At 32.7% G+C, this 13,373-nt stretch overlaps 2 protein-coding genes and 1 long non-coding RNA gene across 3 annotated transcripts in view; 1 reads left to right on the top strand and 2 right to left on the bottom strand.

Annotated features, from left to right (window-relative positions):
- The window catches only part of LOC107859477 (multiple organellar RNA editing factor 1, mitochondrial), a 13,186-nt gene extending 11,474 nt beyond the window's left edge, over positions 1-1,712 (top strand). Inside the window, exon 5 of the mRNA XM_016704508.2 lies at positions 1,332-1,712. Within this exon, the coding sequence (XP_016559994.2) occupies positions 1,332-1,343 (12 nt within the window). The 3' untranslated portion in view covers positions 1,344-1,712. The remainder of the gene's footprint in view (positions 1-1,331) is intronic.
- Positions 1,713-2,971: 1,259 nt separating this feature from the next.
- Positions 2,972-6,276, bottom strand: LOC124896022. The gene is made up of 3 exons (XR_007052382.1): positions 5,672-6,276; positions 3,851-4,008; positions 2,972-3,753 (listed from the first exon to the last, which is right to left on the bottom strand). It is a non-coding gene; the product is annotated as an uncharacterized LOC124896022 (long non-coding RNA).
- An 807-nt stretch (positions 6,277-7,083) lies between these two features.
- On the bottom strand, positions 7,084-9,292 carry LOC107859476. The gene has a single exon (XM_016704507.2). It carries the CDS (start codon positions 9,022-9,024, stop codon positions 7,282-7,284), a length of 1,743 nt encoding a protein of 580 aa, XP_016559993.1. The 5' UTR covers positions 9,025-9,292; the 3' UTR covers positions 7,084-7,281.
- Between the last annotated feature and the right edge of the window lie 4,081 nt (positions 9,293-13,373).

The raw sequence follows: 13,373 nt of genomic DNA, 5'->3' as shown, positions 1-13,373 counted from the left end.
TCAGAGGATTGATCATAGATAAAATATTTTTGCGTTGGACAATTATCTCATCCGTCCTTTAGCTTAGTTAGGATCTATCTGATTTTGGAAGCATGCATGGATATGCAGATATAGAGGATCTAGTGCCAGTTTGGGTCGTTAGTGTAGGGTATTACTTGGTGGGGGTATTATTCTTGTTATGCCACCTTGTTTCATGCTTTACTACGAATTTGTTTACTATTCTTTGTCTACTATTCCCTGTGGGTGTCGTATTTATGCTATGTCATCTTGTTCAATGCTTTATTACGGCTTTGATTATTATTACTTGTCTTGAGCCGGGGGTTTATCGGAAACAACCTTTCTACTTCTCCGGAGGTAGTGGTATGGATTGTGTACATCTTACCCTCCCCAGATTCCACTAAGTGGGAATACACTGGGTTAGTTGTTGTTGTTGTTGTTGTTAAGCATTTCTTTGTTTTAAAATTTTCAAGGTTAAGTTCTTTTGGCGCACTGAATGACTCCATTGACCATAAAGGCCGTTAAGGTGTGGTCCATTTATGGGAGTCGTATAGCGCACTGAATTAGTGTGCCATAGGCCGCTTTGCCCATAATTTGGGTTGGCTTTGTCTTTTTTCACGTCGCTAGGTTTCGTTCAGCACTCCCGTTTTTCTAGCTAACCTGCCACTAATTATGCCTTCTAGTTTTTTTTCCTTAAAAAAAGTAATTAAAATCATGCAACTCCAACAAAACTAGTCAATACAGTACAACAGGTGATATTTTTAACAGTCCTGCAAACAAGCTGGAATCTTGAAAGCTTTTCTTTTGCGACATCCCTTATTTCTTGTTAAGCGTTATCATATTAAGTTCTTTCTATGGTCAGTTGAATTTGATATGTATGATTTGCTTGTAATACTTTTTAACCGATGGTTTCCTTGGGCTTAGTATTTGAAGCTATCTCAATGTTTAATTATTACTATGATACATCTACGACAGTAGGGAACTTATCTGTTGTTGTAGCTTTTGTGATTTTTAATTGATTTTACATTACAATTCTCTAAATAAGTTATGGGTGAATTGCTTGTGTATTTCTTGGAGTTTCTAGTGAAACCAAATAGACCTACCACCTAATTTGAAAAATACTTGGGACCTCCAATCAAATGGTGGAAGTTGAATGAAAACTGTAATGGTGATAATTTGTTGTCGTTTCTACATTCTGTAACAACTTGCCGAAAGGATTTGAACGTTGCTGAGTAGCAAGCGAGTCAATATCAGCCTCTGCAATTTGTTCAAGTGACTCAACTTGTTATTATCTCTCAGTTTGTTCATTGATCATTCTCTATTTACATCTGCAGGGGAGATACTGAAAATATGGCGTAGTATCCAGACATGCTGAGAAATGATTGTTGATGAGCTTTTGACTAGTTAAAGGTGATGGTTATTTTCTGAATAATTGAGAAGTGATCATGTTCATCCTCAAATCTCAACAATTATGAAGAAACGTGGGCTGACGAATATTGTTGTGGTAAATAGTTTTCCAATGTCTTAAGAGTGGTTATGAAAATGGTGCTTTGTGAGTGATAACATAGAGGAGACTCACGTGTAAAACAGCATGCAGTATCTGTTTCTTTTTTGTGTAAGAAGGTTTTTAATGCCTTTGCTAAATTTTGTTGTCTTAGCTAAGTTTTGAGCTGGGATTGAAAGAAAAGGTAATGACACAAATCTAATTATCATTACCTTTTTCTCAAAACTACGTTTTATGCGTTATCTGGGGGGTGGGTCTTCTGATTTAAGCACGAAAAGATGATTCCAATTTAATCATTCCTCCCCTTATCTTCATTTGAATTGAAACTTTACTTTGATCTTAGTCTCAATGGCGAAAAGCTGTTGCTGACTTATTCGTAACCAAGTTTGAGACTTATTTTACAGTAAATAATGCATTGGAAGTAATGTCTTTATGCCCGTTGTCATTCTTTTATGAAGGTAAAGATGTATTTGGTTCAAAGACTCGTCTACTTGGATATGTGATAATGAGATCGAGCAATATTATTTTCTATAACACACTTAAAATTATGAGCTTAAACTAAATAAAATTGTGATGGAAAAGCAATCCTTGTAAGAATGGTTTGACCGATGATACTTCAAATTTTAGAACATTTTTATGGAGTTTGAACCAGCTAAACTTGGGAGCAAAGCATATAATTAATTAAAGCTCACACAGCCAATTCATCCACATTCCACGCCAATGCTAGAAAATAAATTCGACTTTTGTACACTTAACAGCGAAGTTATTGATACTTGGCTCCATGAGTTGGCCTTGATCGCACCATGAAGCTATGAAGTCGATAACAATATTGCTGGTTGTGTTTGGTACAACGTTATTATTCATGAAAAACTATTTTTTTTGGATTCTAATGTTTACATTAGTACAAACTTACATGCAGCGTCATATGATAGTTCTAGAATATGGAAGATAAGTGTATATGATAATGTTTTCATGCTCACTTTGGATACCGAAGATCGATAATATTATTTATCTATTAGAGCTATGACTATCAAAACACGTAAATCATTTTTGTTTTAGGTGTAAAAAAACGTTTTCAATGATATAAGATACATAAACATAAAAAGTTAATTTCATTAGGGACAACATTTTTCGTCATACTAAACACACAAAACACTGAATGATATACTAATAAATTAAGCATTATTCTCATGGAACCCGTATCAGTAATGCTTAGTATGGTAACAGGATTCAGTTTTTAAGATTATTTATGCCTATAACCTCTCTTTTTTTTTCCTCCTAATTTCCAACGTGTATTTACTTAATTATTTTTTTTTTTAAAAAAAAGAAAGAACAATTTGAAGGCTACCTAAAAGAGCTCTGCAGAGTTGAAGAAAAGCCTATTGTGCTGAGACCAAATCAAACTAAGGCCGGCCTTGATTTTGGGATAGTAAGGCCTTAGAAACATAAAGCTTGAATAAAACAAGCGGAAAAAAAAAAAAACAATTAGCATTATTGACTTATTTCTGTTAAAGACCAAATACAATTAGAAAAAGAAATTCAAAAGCACATAGGCAAATTGAATTTGTCAATTGTATAGATAAATTTCTTTTTACCAAGTGAGAGAATGACAGTGCTCAGTGTGGTCCTACTTGTCTCTGTCTGGAATGTTAACTCTTACTGATATTTGGTAATGTTTGATGACAGACATAAAGCCCAATTTCAAAAGTCTGTTCTGCATCAGCCTTAAGTGTGGTCCAATTTTTCTTCATAAGGAATCATGAATTTATGAGTGCAAACCTACCTCCTCCAATAAGCCCACCTACTCCTAGGGAGTGTACACTAGGACATTTTAGGCAACACTTTTTGGGGTGGCCTAAATTCAAGGAATTGGAGGATAAGCTGTGGTAGAAGAACAATTCCTCCAAGTTCAAAATCTTCACAATTCAAAAAATCTTGTGGCAATGCAAGCCGATTCATCCACTCTCACCTGCTCATATTGAAAAAGCATCTTCATCTTCATTTAATTGGATACATCTCTCACAAATGTATTTTCTGTAGAAGAACTGATCTCTGTAGAATCAATCTCAGCCAGCATACGACTGACTATCACTTTCCCTAATCACATGCATTATGGATGGTGAATATTATAATTAAATAGTTGCCAAACAGTCTGGAGTCGGCAGGCAGCATCTGAACCAAAACTATACATCTCATCAGACCCACAAGAGAGAGATCATTCTTAACAAATCAACAGCAAGTCTCCATCCAACCTGATAACAAGTTAGTGTCATTACTCAGTTCATCAATAGCATCTCAGACAGGAACATACATACATACATACATACATAGTGCGGGTGAAGAGAATACCGTTCAACCGAACGAATCCAGTGCTAAAGGTTTTCAAGTATTTTCCGCTTCAACCTTTTCATCTTTCAGAGATTGCCTCATTTCATATTTACCTCTCTCTTCCTTTACCAGAGCTGCCTTGATAGCCGAAGCCTTAGCATCCCCTAACACAGACGATTCTGCCATAACAAAGAAACCAATTAACACTAAGATCATCCACATAGCCTATTGCAACCGAAGAAGAAACAGTCCACATATCCAGAAAACTTAACTTTAGCATGAAAGAGTCTTTTGGGAAGAACTTGAACAATATATACTACATAATGACATATTGATCACTACTTGACAAACTGAGAAAAGATGCAAACTGAAGTTCCACACTTCCAGCGACTGAAAAGATGGAAATCAAAGTTCCACAACAAGATCACGAGAACTTCCTACAAATGGTATTTAGGTGTCTATATTGCTTCAAAAAATCAGGTCATAATGATATTATTTAACATAATCTGCACCTATGCTAAATATCATTCTTTTCTCTATATAATAATTCATATTTCTTTTTATTTAAGACCAAAACCACATGAGTACGCTTTATCACTCTCAAATGATTAACTAACAAGTAAATTCTTCCTATTTCGATCGGGTAAGTAATTACTCTTCCATGGCACAAGAACCAAGATGAAGCTACTTATTACACATCAGGAAAAAGAACAAAGGAAAGGGGGAAACATAAGCAACCACAGAATTACGACAACGAGAAAATTGACAAATATAAGGCATCTTCATAAAAATAAATCAAACCTCTATATATTAAGCATACAACAATTAATGATAATGATAACACAAAGGGGTCGCTAGGTAGAAGGGATCAGAAAAATAATCTCGGGATAAAGTTTGGGATTAACTTTATCGCAAGTTTGATATAAGGTATTACTTAATCCGGAGACTATATTGTCCCACGGGGAGGGAGGGATAAAATAGTCCCATGGGATACCCTTATAGCCCCATGGGATATCCTTATCCCATCCGGTGTACCAAACGACCCCTAACAATAATAGGGCTCCATTTATAGTCATGCACTAAAACACACATACGTATTGGCAGGTATGTCTTTTTCCTACAAGTAAAGGATTTATTGTGTGGAAATATACACCCCACCCCTCAATGCAAAGAACCTACACAATATGGTTCTTCCAATCGCTTTTCGCAGGAAACTTTACCTTGCCCTATTCCTCTTTATTCATGTAATTGAAAATTATAGCATTGTTGAGACGGGTTAGGAAGCAGATTATATTTAACCAGATAAGAACTTTAAGGAACATAGCAACAAAATCAAAGACGGGGAGAGTTGCCATCTAATTGTTGGAACAGTTGATCATAGTACAAGGGTATGACAGAACAAAAAAACTGGAAGACAAAATGTCGCACATTTAAATCACCTGAAAAGCCTATTATTACGGACTTAATAAATTCAGGTTGGATCATTTACTTTTATCATCATCTCTTATCAAGAATGGAACTCCTAAGACGTTACCTGAATGAAAACAACAGTAACAACAACGTATCCAGTGAAATCCCACAGGTGGGATCTCAGGAGGGTAGGATGTATGCAGCCTTACCCCTACCTCGTGGAGACAGAGAGGTTATTTCGGAAAGACCCACATCTTAAAAAAATGCCTAGCAAAGCAGTATCAAAATGAACATAAAAAGGTAAAGAAGACAAATAAAAAACATCATATAACCTCCAGAAAAAAGGACCAGACAACAACTATATGATGCAGCAACTAAAAAACAGGTAGAGAAAACCTGAAGGACTTCACTAAAAATGTAGTAACATCATACCTCTGCTAAATCTCCATAACCAAGTGAAGGACTTCACTAAAAATGCTTTCAACTTATTATTTACTTCCATCCTCCTCTTTGATTAGCTTCTTGGGACCTCTAGTAATATATTCCCCCCCTAAGGACCACATTTGGTCATGTTTGGCATTTGTAAGCGATTTATCATTCTATAGGAGAGAAAATACAAGGAAAATTTGGATACCACAAGGCGAGAGGGCCACAACTGCATTAGGATGTTGAGACAACTACTCTTTACAAACTGAACTATTTATATATTTAACATGTTCCGTAGACCTCTGTTATTGAATTCATCCTTCTCGACATTTAATTCTTTTCAAGGATGATAAACAACAAACAAGTCGATAGGATTATCAATGCAAATCTCCCCAACTTTTGTATTCTTCTAATGTCCTACTAATAGAAACATAAGCATACCACAATATCAGAAGTTTTATCGAACCTCATACTTTAAGAATCCTTCGAGAACATCCAAAAGCAATGGACCACTATCCCCATTCCTATTAAGATTGTATCCATTTTTGCAGCTAAATTCTTTTAGCACTGATTTCCAAGAATCCTTTTGCTGCAAACAAGAAATCTCTTGTAAATTGAAGTACTAACTCATAATTTATAACACATATCATGAGTATTTTTGGTAAATTTTGGCTGAATCTTTTATGTAGCGAAATATTCTTACATTAGTTAAACTATTACAACGAAAAGTGTTCATTCTTTAGGCCCATTTCATGTCATAGTGATACATTATGCTATTGAATGTATGTTGGTGAAAGAACGGTTGCTTGATCTCTCCATCTACTCTTAGAAATGTAGTATATCGAATCCATCGTTAGTTATTGTGGCCGAGTAGTAAGGCCATGATCCCGGGATTTTAATAACAATGTGGCATAAATAATTCCGGAATTCCTAATCCTGAAATCACTAGCTCAACCAAACGTGTAATCCCATATATTATCTCAAAATTGTTAAATTATCTGTGTTATGCAAGTCACAGTAGTCTTAAGCTCATTTATGAAGCTTTACTTCTTTACAATTTCTTCTAAACTTGAGATTCATTGGATAAAGAGTGTAAATGAAAAAGTCCTCCATATAAGACAGATGAGCTCATGTAAGTGTGTTGGCTATGTCAAGTTCGTAAATATCACACATTAATACAAAACCAATGCATAAGAAAAGGACAAGATTATACAGAGAGGGCCTGGTCATCCATCACTCTCTACTCTGGGCTCCTTGGGAGACTAAGACAAAACAATTGATGGCTACTCATCACTTGCCCAAATTCATGCCCCCCCCCCCCCACCCACACACACACATGTGCAGTTGTGCATCCTCAATAAACATTAACATCACAAAAGAGAATGATAACAAGATTAAAAACAAAATTAAGAAGTATATATTTCTATAATCCTTTTTATTGAGACTCTTTATATTACTAGAAGTAGAATCTACAAAAGGCAAAAGGGGATGTTCTAAAAGCTCTTTTTCAACAATAAAGTACATTTATCTTGGTTTATATTACATAAGATCTCCTTTTGTTTTTTTTGGGTGTTAAAGGAAGCATTTAAACATAAGACAAAATTGAATTACATTGATTATGAATGCCAGATTCCACTGAGGATGCTTCTGAATCTATTGGAAGACAATTTCCTGACAATCTTTTTTGCATCTGAAACTTCAGCCTCTGCTAACTTCTCAATGTTGATCAGATATCCTGAACTTGCAATTTTCTTTCTGGCACTATTGCAACTTGTTAATGACATGAGTATAGAAAGCAATAGCTTCTTGTTGCCAAAATTTGCCTGTTCAGGATCAAGCATTTGCAGCAGCAAACCAACATTCTGATCATTCTGTACAAATCTCTTTTGGTTTCTTGGCACAATAACCATACTTGATAGTATTTCAGCTGCTATTTCTCTAACCTCAAATGACTTAGAATCAAGAAACTTTAACAACTCTGGCATAAATCCAGCATCCCCCATTAGTTTCTTGGCTTCTTCTGATGTTCCACATAACCAAAATGCTGCCTTTAAGGCCAATTCTTGAAGAGAACCATCTCCGTGTCGAAGAAAATAAAGAATGTGATCCATAAATCCATAATTCAACAGGATGTTCACTGAATTTACTAATGAGAAACACAAATTCACAATCCCCCTCAATGCCATTGCCCTTGCTTTAGATGAGGACGATGATTTCGGATCCAAAACACGAGCCAAAGCTCTTATTCCACCTTCCTTCATGATCATTTGCCTAGTTGATTCATCCCCAGATGCCATAGTTTGTAGAAAATCAATTGAACTAATTTGTATAACCTCATCTTTAGACCTTGCTAGCTTAATAAATACTGAAACTGCACCGTCCTCAATCATAAACCTCTTGATTTCTTCAACCCCAACAAGATTTTTCAACACCCCACAAACTGAACCAACCAATTCACCACCACCCTCTACACATATCTTCAACAAAACAGTAACTCCACCATGAGCTGAAATTGACCATGCATTATCTGAATTCTCTGTCAGTTTCATCAAACACTTTGCAGCAAATTCTTTACTCAGACCACTCTTCCCACACTCCAAAACTCTAATCAATGGTGCAATTATTCCAGCAGAAATTAACCCCCCTCTACAAGACTGAAACCCTGCTATTACACACAATCCCTTAGCTGCCTCTTCCTGAAGACTACCATCATCTTCTTGAAAATCAAGAAAACTCACCAAAACAGTAACAAGATTATCAATTTCAACTGCAACTTTAACATACCTATCATCTTCTTGAATAATCTCATTCAAAGCAATCAACCCTTGTTTCTTCATCTCTAAAGAACCAATCTTGACCCTTGACAACAAATCCCTTATATAAAACTTGATATCATCACGAGAAGCTCCAACACCCGGCCTTGGAACAATAATAGCATAGCTCTGAGTAAGCAAACCAAGAGAGTAAATCTCTGAGATACTCTTTACATGATCATCCAATTTTCTTGAAACTATATCAAGATCACTCTGCATAAGCAATTTCCCACTGTAAGAAAACTCAACACAATGCCTTGAAAGTTCATGGCAGTGGTTGAGTGTAACTGTAATGGCTGAAAGGGAGCTGCAGAGTGGAGGGTAGTTTTCTGCTGAATCACAATTCTCAATGGCGGAGAGGGTAGAAAGAAGCTCTTCAAGCTTGTTGCGTATTGATAGCCATTTTACGTTGAACACTTTGATTGAATAAGAAAGAGATATAAGTGAAGAAATGGACTCAATTTCTCGCCGGATTCTTGATTTTCCGGCGGATGACTCTACTGGATTTTGTGCATTTTCCGATAGGGTAAACATGTTGGGTTTCATTTCACTTGCCTGAATTCCATTCTCCGGCGGAAAAAAGAAAAGAAATTCAATAATGTTATCAATGAGGAGAAAGAATAGTAGTGCATATATCCATTTGCTTATCTTCAGTTGATGTACAGAAATTGTGAAAGGTTTGAATTGACGAAAATAGCCTTGATAAATTGTGATAGATCGATTGATTACTGTGGAGAAATAGGGGTATTTATGGTATTTTATTATTGGCCGTTGGGAGGTGATACAAGATTAATAGGGATAGGAGAGATATTAGGGGAACTGTTAGATATGTCCAAATTTATACTAAAAAAACAGAAGGATCACACCCAATTTTAAAAAAATAAAAAATATAAAAAATGACGGAATTGAGGAAAACAAAATTAATATGTTTTAATTTTTATTTTACAAATTAGAAAAAGGTATGATGATTGAATTATATTAACCTCTATGGTAAAAGGAAAAACTGATCAAATCAAAAAGATTGAATATTTATATTGTTATGTCTTGAAAATAATATGTAGAAAGAACAAATACAAAAATTATTACAAGTTGTGTAGCTGAAAGAAAATCATAAGAAATAAAACGCAGTGTATTAGAAGTTTTATTTCATTATATTTACCAATCATTTGGAAATTATGCAGCCCTGCATTTCCCTTCTTTTTTTATTTTTGAAATTAAAGGAGATGAGTATTCAGTACCGAACTGTGAACAAAGTTGCTTCGACACGCTTTAACTTTACAGGGATTCTATTACCTTCTTGAACTCAATTTTAGTACATTTTTATCACTCTTTTGTACTGACGTGACACCTTTATTACATAAAATAGTGTTCATGTCAAAGGTGTCACGTCAGCTAAAAAGATTCACAAGATGTCACGTTAGCTACAAAAAGCTTCACGTCAAATTGATAAAAATATGATAAAATTTAGTTCAGGCTCGTGAAATTAAAGTATATCTTAGCAAATTTAATCATAGTTTAGGCGGATACTAGACGCTTTACTGAAAAATTCAAAGAGGAAACTAGTTTCAAAATGATGGGCAGAACATTTATTAGGCTGCAAAGATTACGACAAGAGAGTTAAAATTTAACGATTTATTGGGACTTCCACTCGAAATTATGTATTTATTTTAGAGTTTTGATTAATTTAACTTTGCATCGTGAGAACTTTTTATTAAAAAAAGAGAGTTGATGTGTGTTCATATTACTTATTTTATCATGAAATGGTTTTGATCCACAAACAGTGGGCTTTCATTGTTGCAAAATTCTAGTATGTTCACAAGAGATATCTTACTTGTGATGTTCTTTTTTTCTTTTTGTTCTTTTCTATTGTTGCTTTTGCGTGTAGCTATCTATTATTTTGCTCACATATTGTTGTTCTATGCAACTACTTTAATGTCAACAACCTTAGATGGAACATGAGACCCATACTAAAATATTGTCAAGATAATATATAGGGTAATATATATCACAATATACTCCTCCATCTGCAAGCTATTTAACTAATTCGATCACTTTAAGGAAATAAATCATGTACACATATTCTGAAAATCACATTTGATTAAAAAAGGATTATAAAAAAATATTACAAAGTAGTTTTTCCTAATATTCATGGTGAACATTAGGAGTGTACAAACCGAACCATTAAGTCAAATCGAACCAATAAATCAAACCAAATCGAGGAAAAAAACCAACTTATGGTTTGGTTTGATTGGTTTGATGTTGGCAAAAAAAAAACGATCATTCTTGTTTGGTTTGGTATTAGAAAAAATAAAATCAAACCCAACCGACGTAATACATATATAATTTTAATTTTTTATACGTAAAAAATATTACTTATAATCTACTTTCTAATTACTTTTATTATTTTTTTATATTCAGAAAATAAATATATATTCTTGGACCTTTAATTATAGTATTTTTTCATTAATAACAAACTAATACAAAACTCAATATCTATATCTATATTTATATCTATAATCTATATCTATATCTATGTCTATAATCTATATCTATATCTATAATCTATAATATATTAAAAGTGTGAAGGGTCTTAGAAATGTTATTTGAACTTTTAGTCCTTCATTAAAAATTTTCGCTTTAGACAAAATTGTCTATTCACCATTTTTTTCTAATTTTTAAAAGTTAATAATTAATTTATATATTTACGGTAAAACCTTTTCTTACTAGAAGTCGTCAGAATTAATGACAACTAATACTTTTTCCAGTAGTTTAAGAATTATAAAACAACTAAATTTGATTTTAAAAGATTTGAAAAATCTAGAAACAAATATAAAAGCCTTAGAATAAGAAAATTTTAATAAGTATTAAATTTTAAAAAGTTTTAAATACATAATAAGAAATGTCTTTTTATTATTTTATCAAATTCTTATTTAACTATTTTTACTAAAAAAACACGTCCCACCTCAAAAAGGAAAAAAAAATAAGTAGTGTCAAATTGTAGTTAGCATACGACCTAATTTCTTTCTTTTAAGTATGGTTTTTGATTTAATTAGGAGTCCTTAATTTTCTTTTCTTTTAAGTTTTGTTTGTGTTGATTTTCTATAATAATTAATTTTTTATGAAAAAAGTTTCTCAAATTAGATTAGATTTCTTCCATGTTTCATCAACTCTTTCTTAAAAGGAAAAAAATCGTACATCTATATATTGAGCATTCCTTTTTTTCAATAAATAATAGAATAACACTCACAATTTAATTGTTAAAGAGTATGTTCAAGAGAAGATTAGTTTTATGTTCTTTAATATTAGTTTTTAATTTGTAGGTCAACAATATTAAATATTATGCATCTTTTACTAACTTTTTTTATCGTATAATTTATTGTAATTTCAATTGTTGGCTTTCGCATGATGTACAGGTAAAGAAAAATTATGTGAGTGTGTAGTTGAGACTTCGTGCCGATTACGAGAGGATTTAAAGGTGTTTTATTTTTTAAAAAAGAATTATTTCTCATTCACATTAGCACGATTTATGTTGTTAAGGCGTTGATTAGAAGTACACGTTCTGCTCTTTGATTCAATTTTATCAAATTTCAATTCAATTCTTTAATTTACAATTTTAAAAAGTAGACATCAAACACCGAATCGAACTATTTCAGTTTGGTTTGTTTTCTTTCAACTTCGTTGTTATTTGATTCGGTATTCAGAAATATTTGAACATTTTACCTTTCGCTAAAAGTGTATGCTTTAGACAAAATTATTTCTTCAATATTTAAGAATTGAAAATTTATTAAATATTTTAATAAAACATATGTTATGTTTGCGCTACTTTATTAAAGTGTGAAGGATCTTTGAGAAGTGATTTAAATTTTTTGCTCTTCATTAAAAAATTTTGCAATAGACAAAATCATCTAATTTTAAATAATGAAATGTTACACGTACGAGACACGTGGGGTTTAACTAGTTAATATAAAAACTTAAAACTCTTTAATTGCTTCACTTTTTACATTTTACTTTCCAAGTTTTCAGAGAGTTCTCATTATTTTCTCATATTACTTTCATCTTACTTTTCTCATTCGTCAAGTTGTGATTTAGGTTTGTTTCTCTTCTTTCTCTTTTTATGAAATTATATTATAATTAATTACTTTATGGAGTTAAGTTTTTAATAAGTTGTCCAATTCTTCATTCTTTTGTGTGCTCACATTTTATGTGAAGAAAACTTTCAGACAAGCTATTGTAACTAGTGACTTAGAAATTGAACTACTTAGGTATCCACATAATTTTACTTTGAGAGATGGTAGTTTAGACGTCTTAGTAATTCGCCAACTTAATTTTTATTGGAACTACTTTATGATCATTTTTTTTTTTTATCTCTTTAGTGAAAACATTTAATTTTTTTTTTCAATCACATTATAATTGTAAAAAAATCGAGAAAACCGAAAAATCGAAAAAACCAAAAAAACCCAACTAAAATCGAAATAAAAAAACTGATTGCATATTGGTTTGATTTGGTTTATAGATTTAGAAAACCGACATTATTAGTTTGGTTATATTTTAATAAAAAATCGAACCAACCCGACCTATGTACACCCTAGTGAACATAGTATTATATTTCAAGAAGAATCATACAAAATAATTTTCCCTTTTTAAGTCTTTTTTTCTTTTAAGTCAGCTTGTATACTAATTAAGGAAAATTATTTCAAGGACAAGGAGTGTATAAAAAGTTTCGATTCATCTCTTAGCAAAAACTAGAAAAATATAACAAATTTTTCTTTCTTTAGTGCTTCATATAATATATTGATAGAGAGCACTAAAGTTTTTCATTTTTTATTTTTTTGTGCGTGTGATGGAGAAAAAGCTCTAATTGCCAAAATGGGGACAACGTAACTTGGCTTCAAGGA

Source organism: Capsicum annuum, chromosome 2 (assembly GCF_002878395.1).
Source record: "Capsicum annuum cultivar UCD-10X-F1 chromosome 2, UCD10Xv1.1, whole genome shotgun sequence".
NCBI lineage: Eukaryota > Viridiplantae > Streptophyta > Magnoliopsida > Solanales > Solanaceae > Capsicum > Capsicum annuum.
This window is presented reverse-complemented; position numbering and strand designations above follow the sequence as displayed.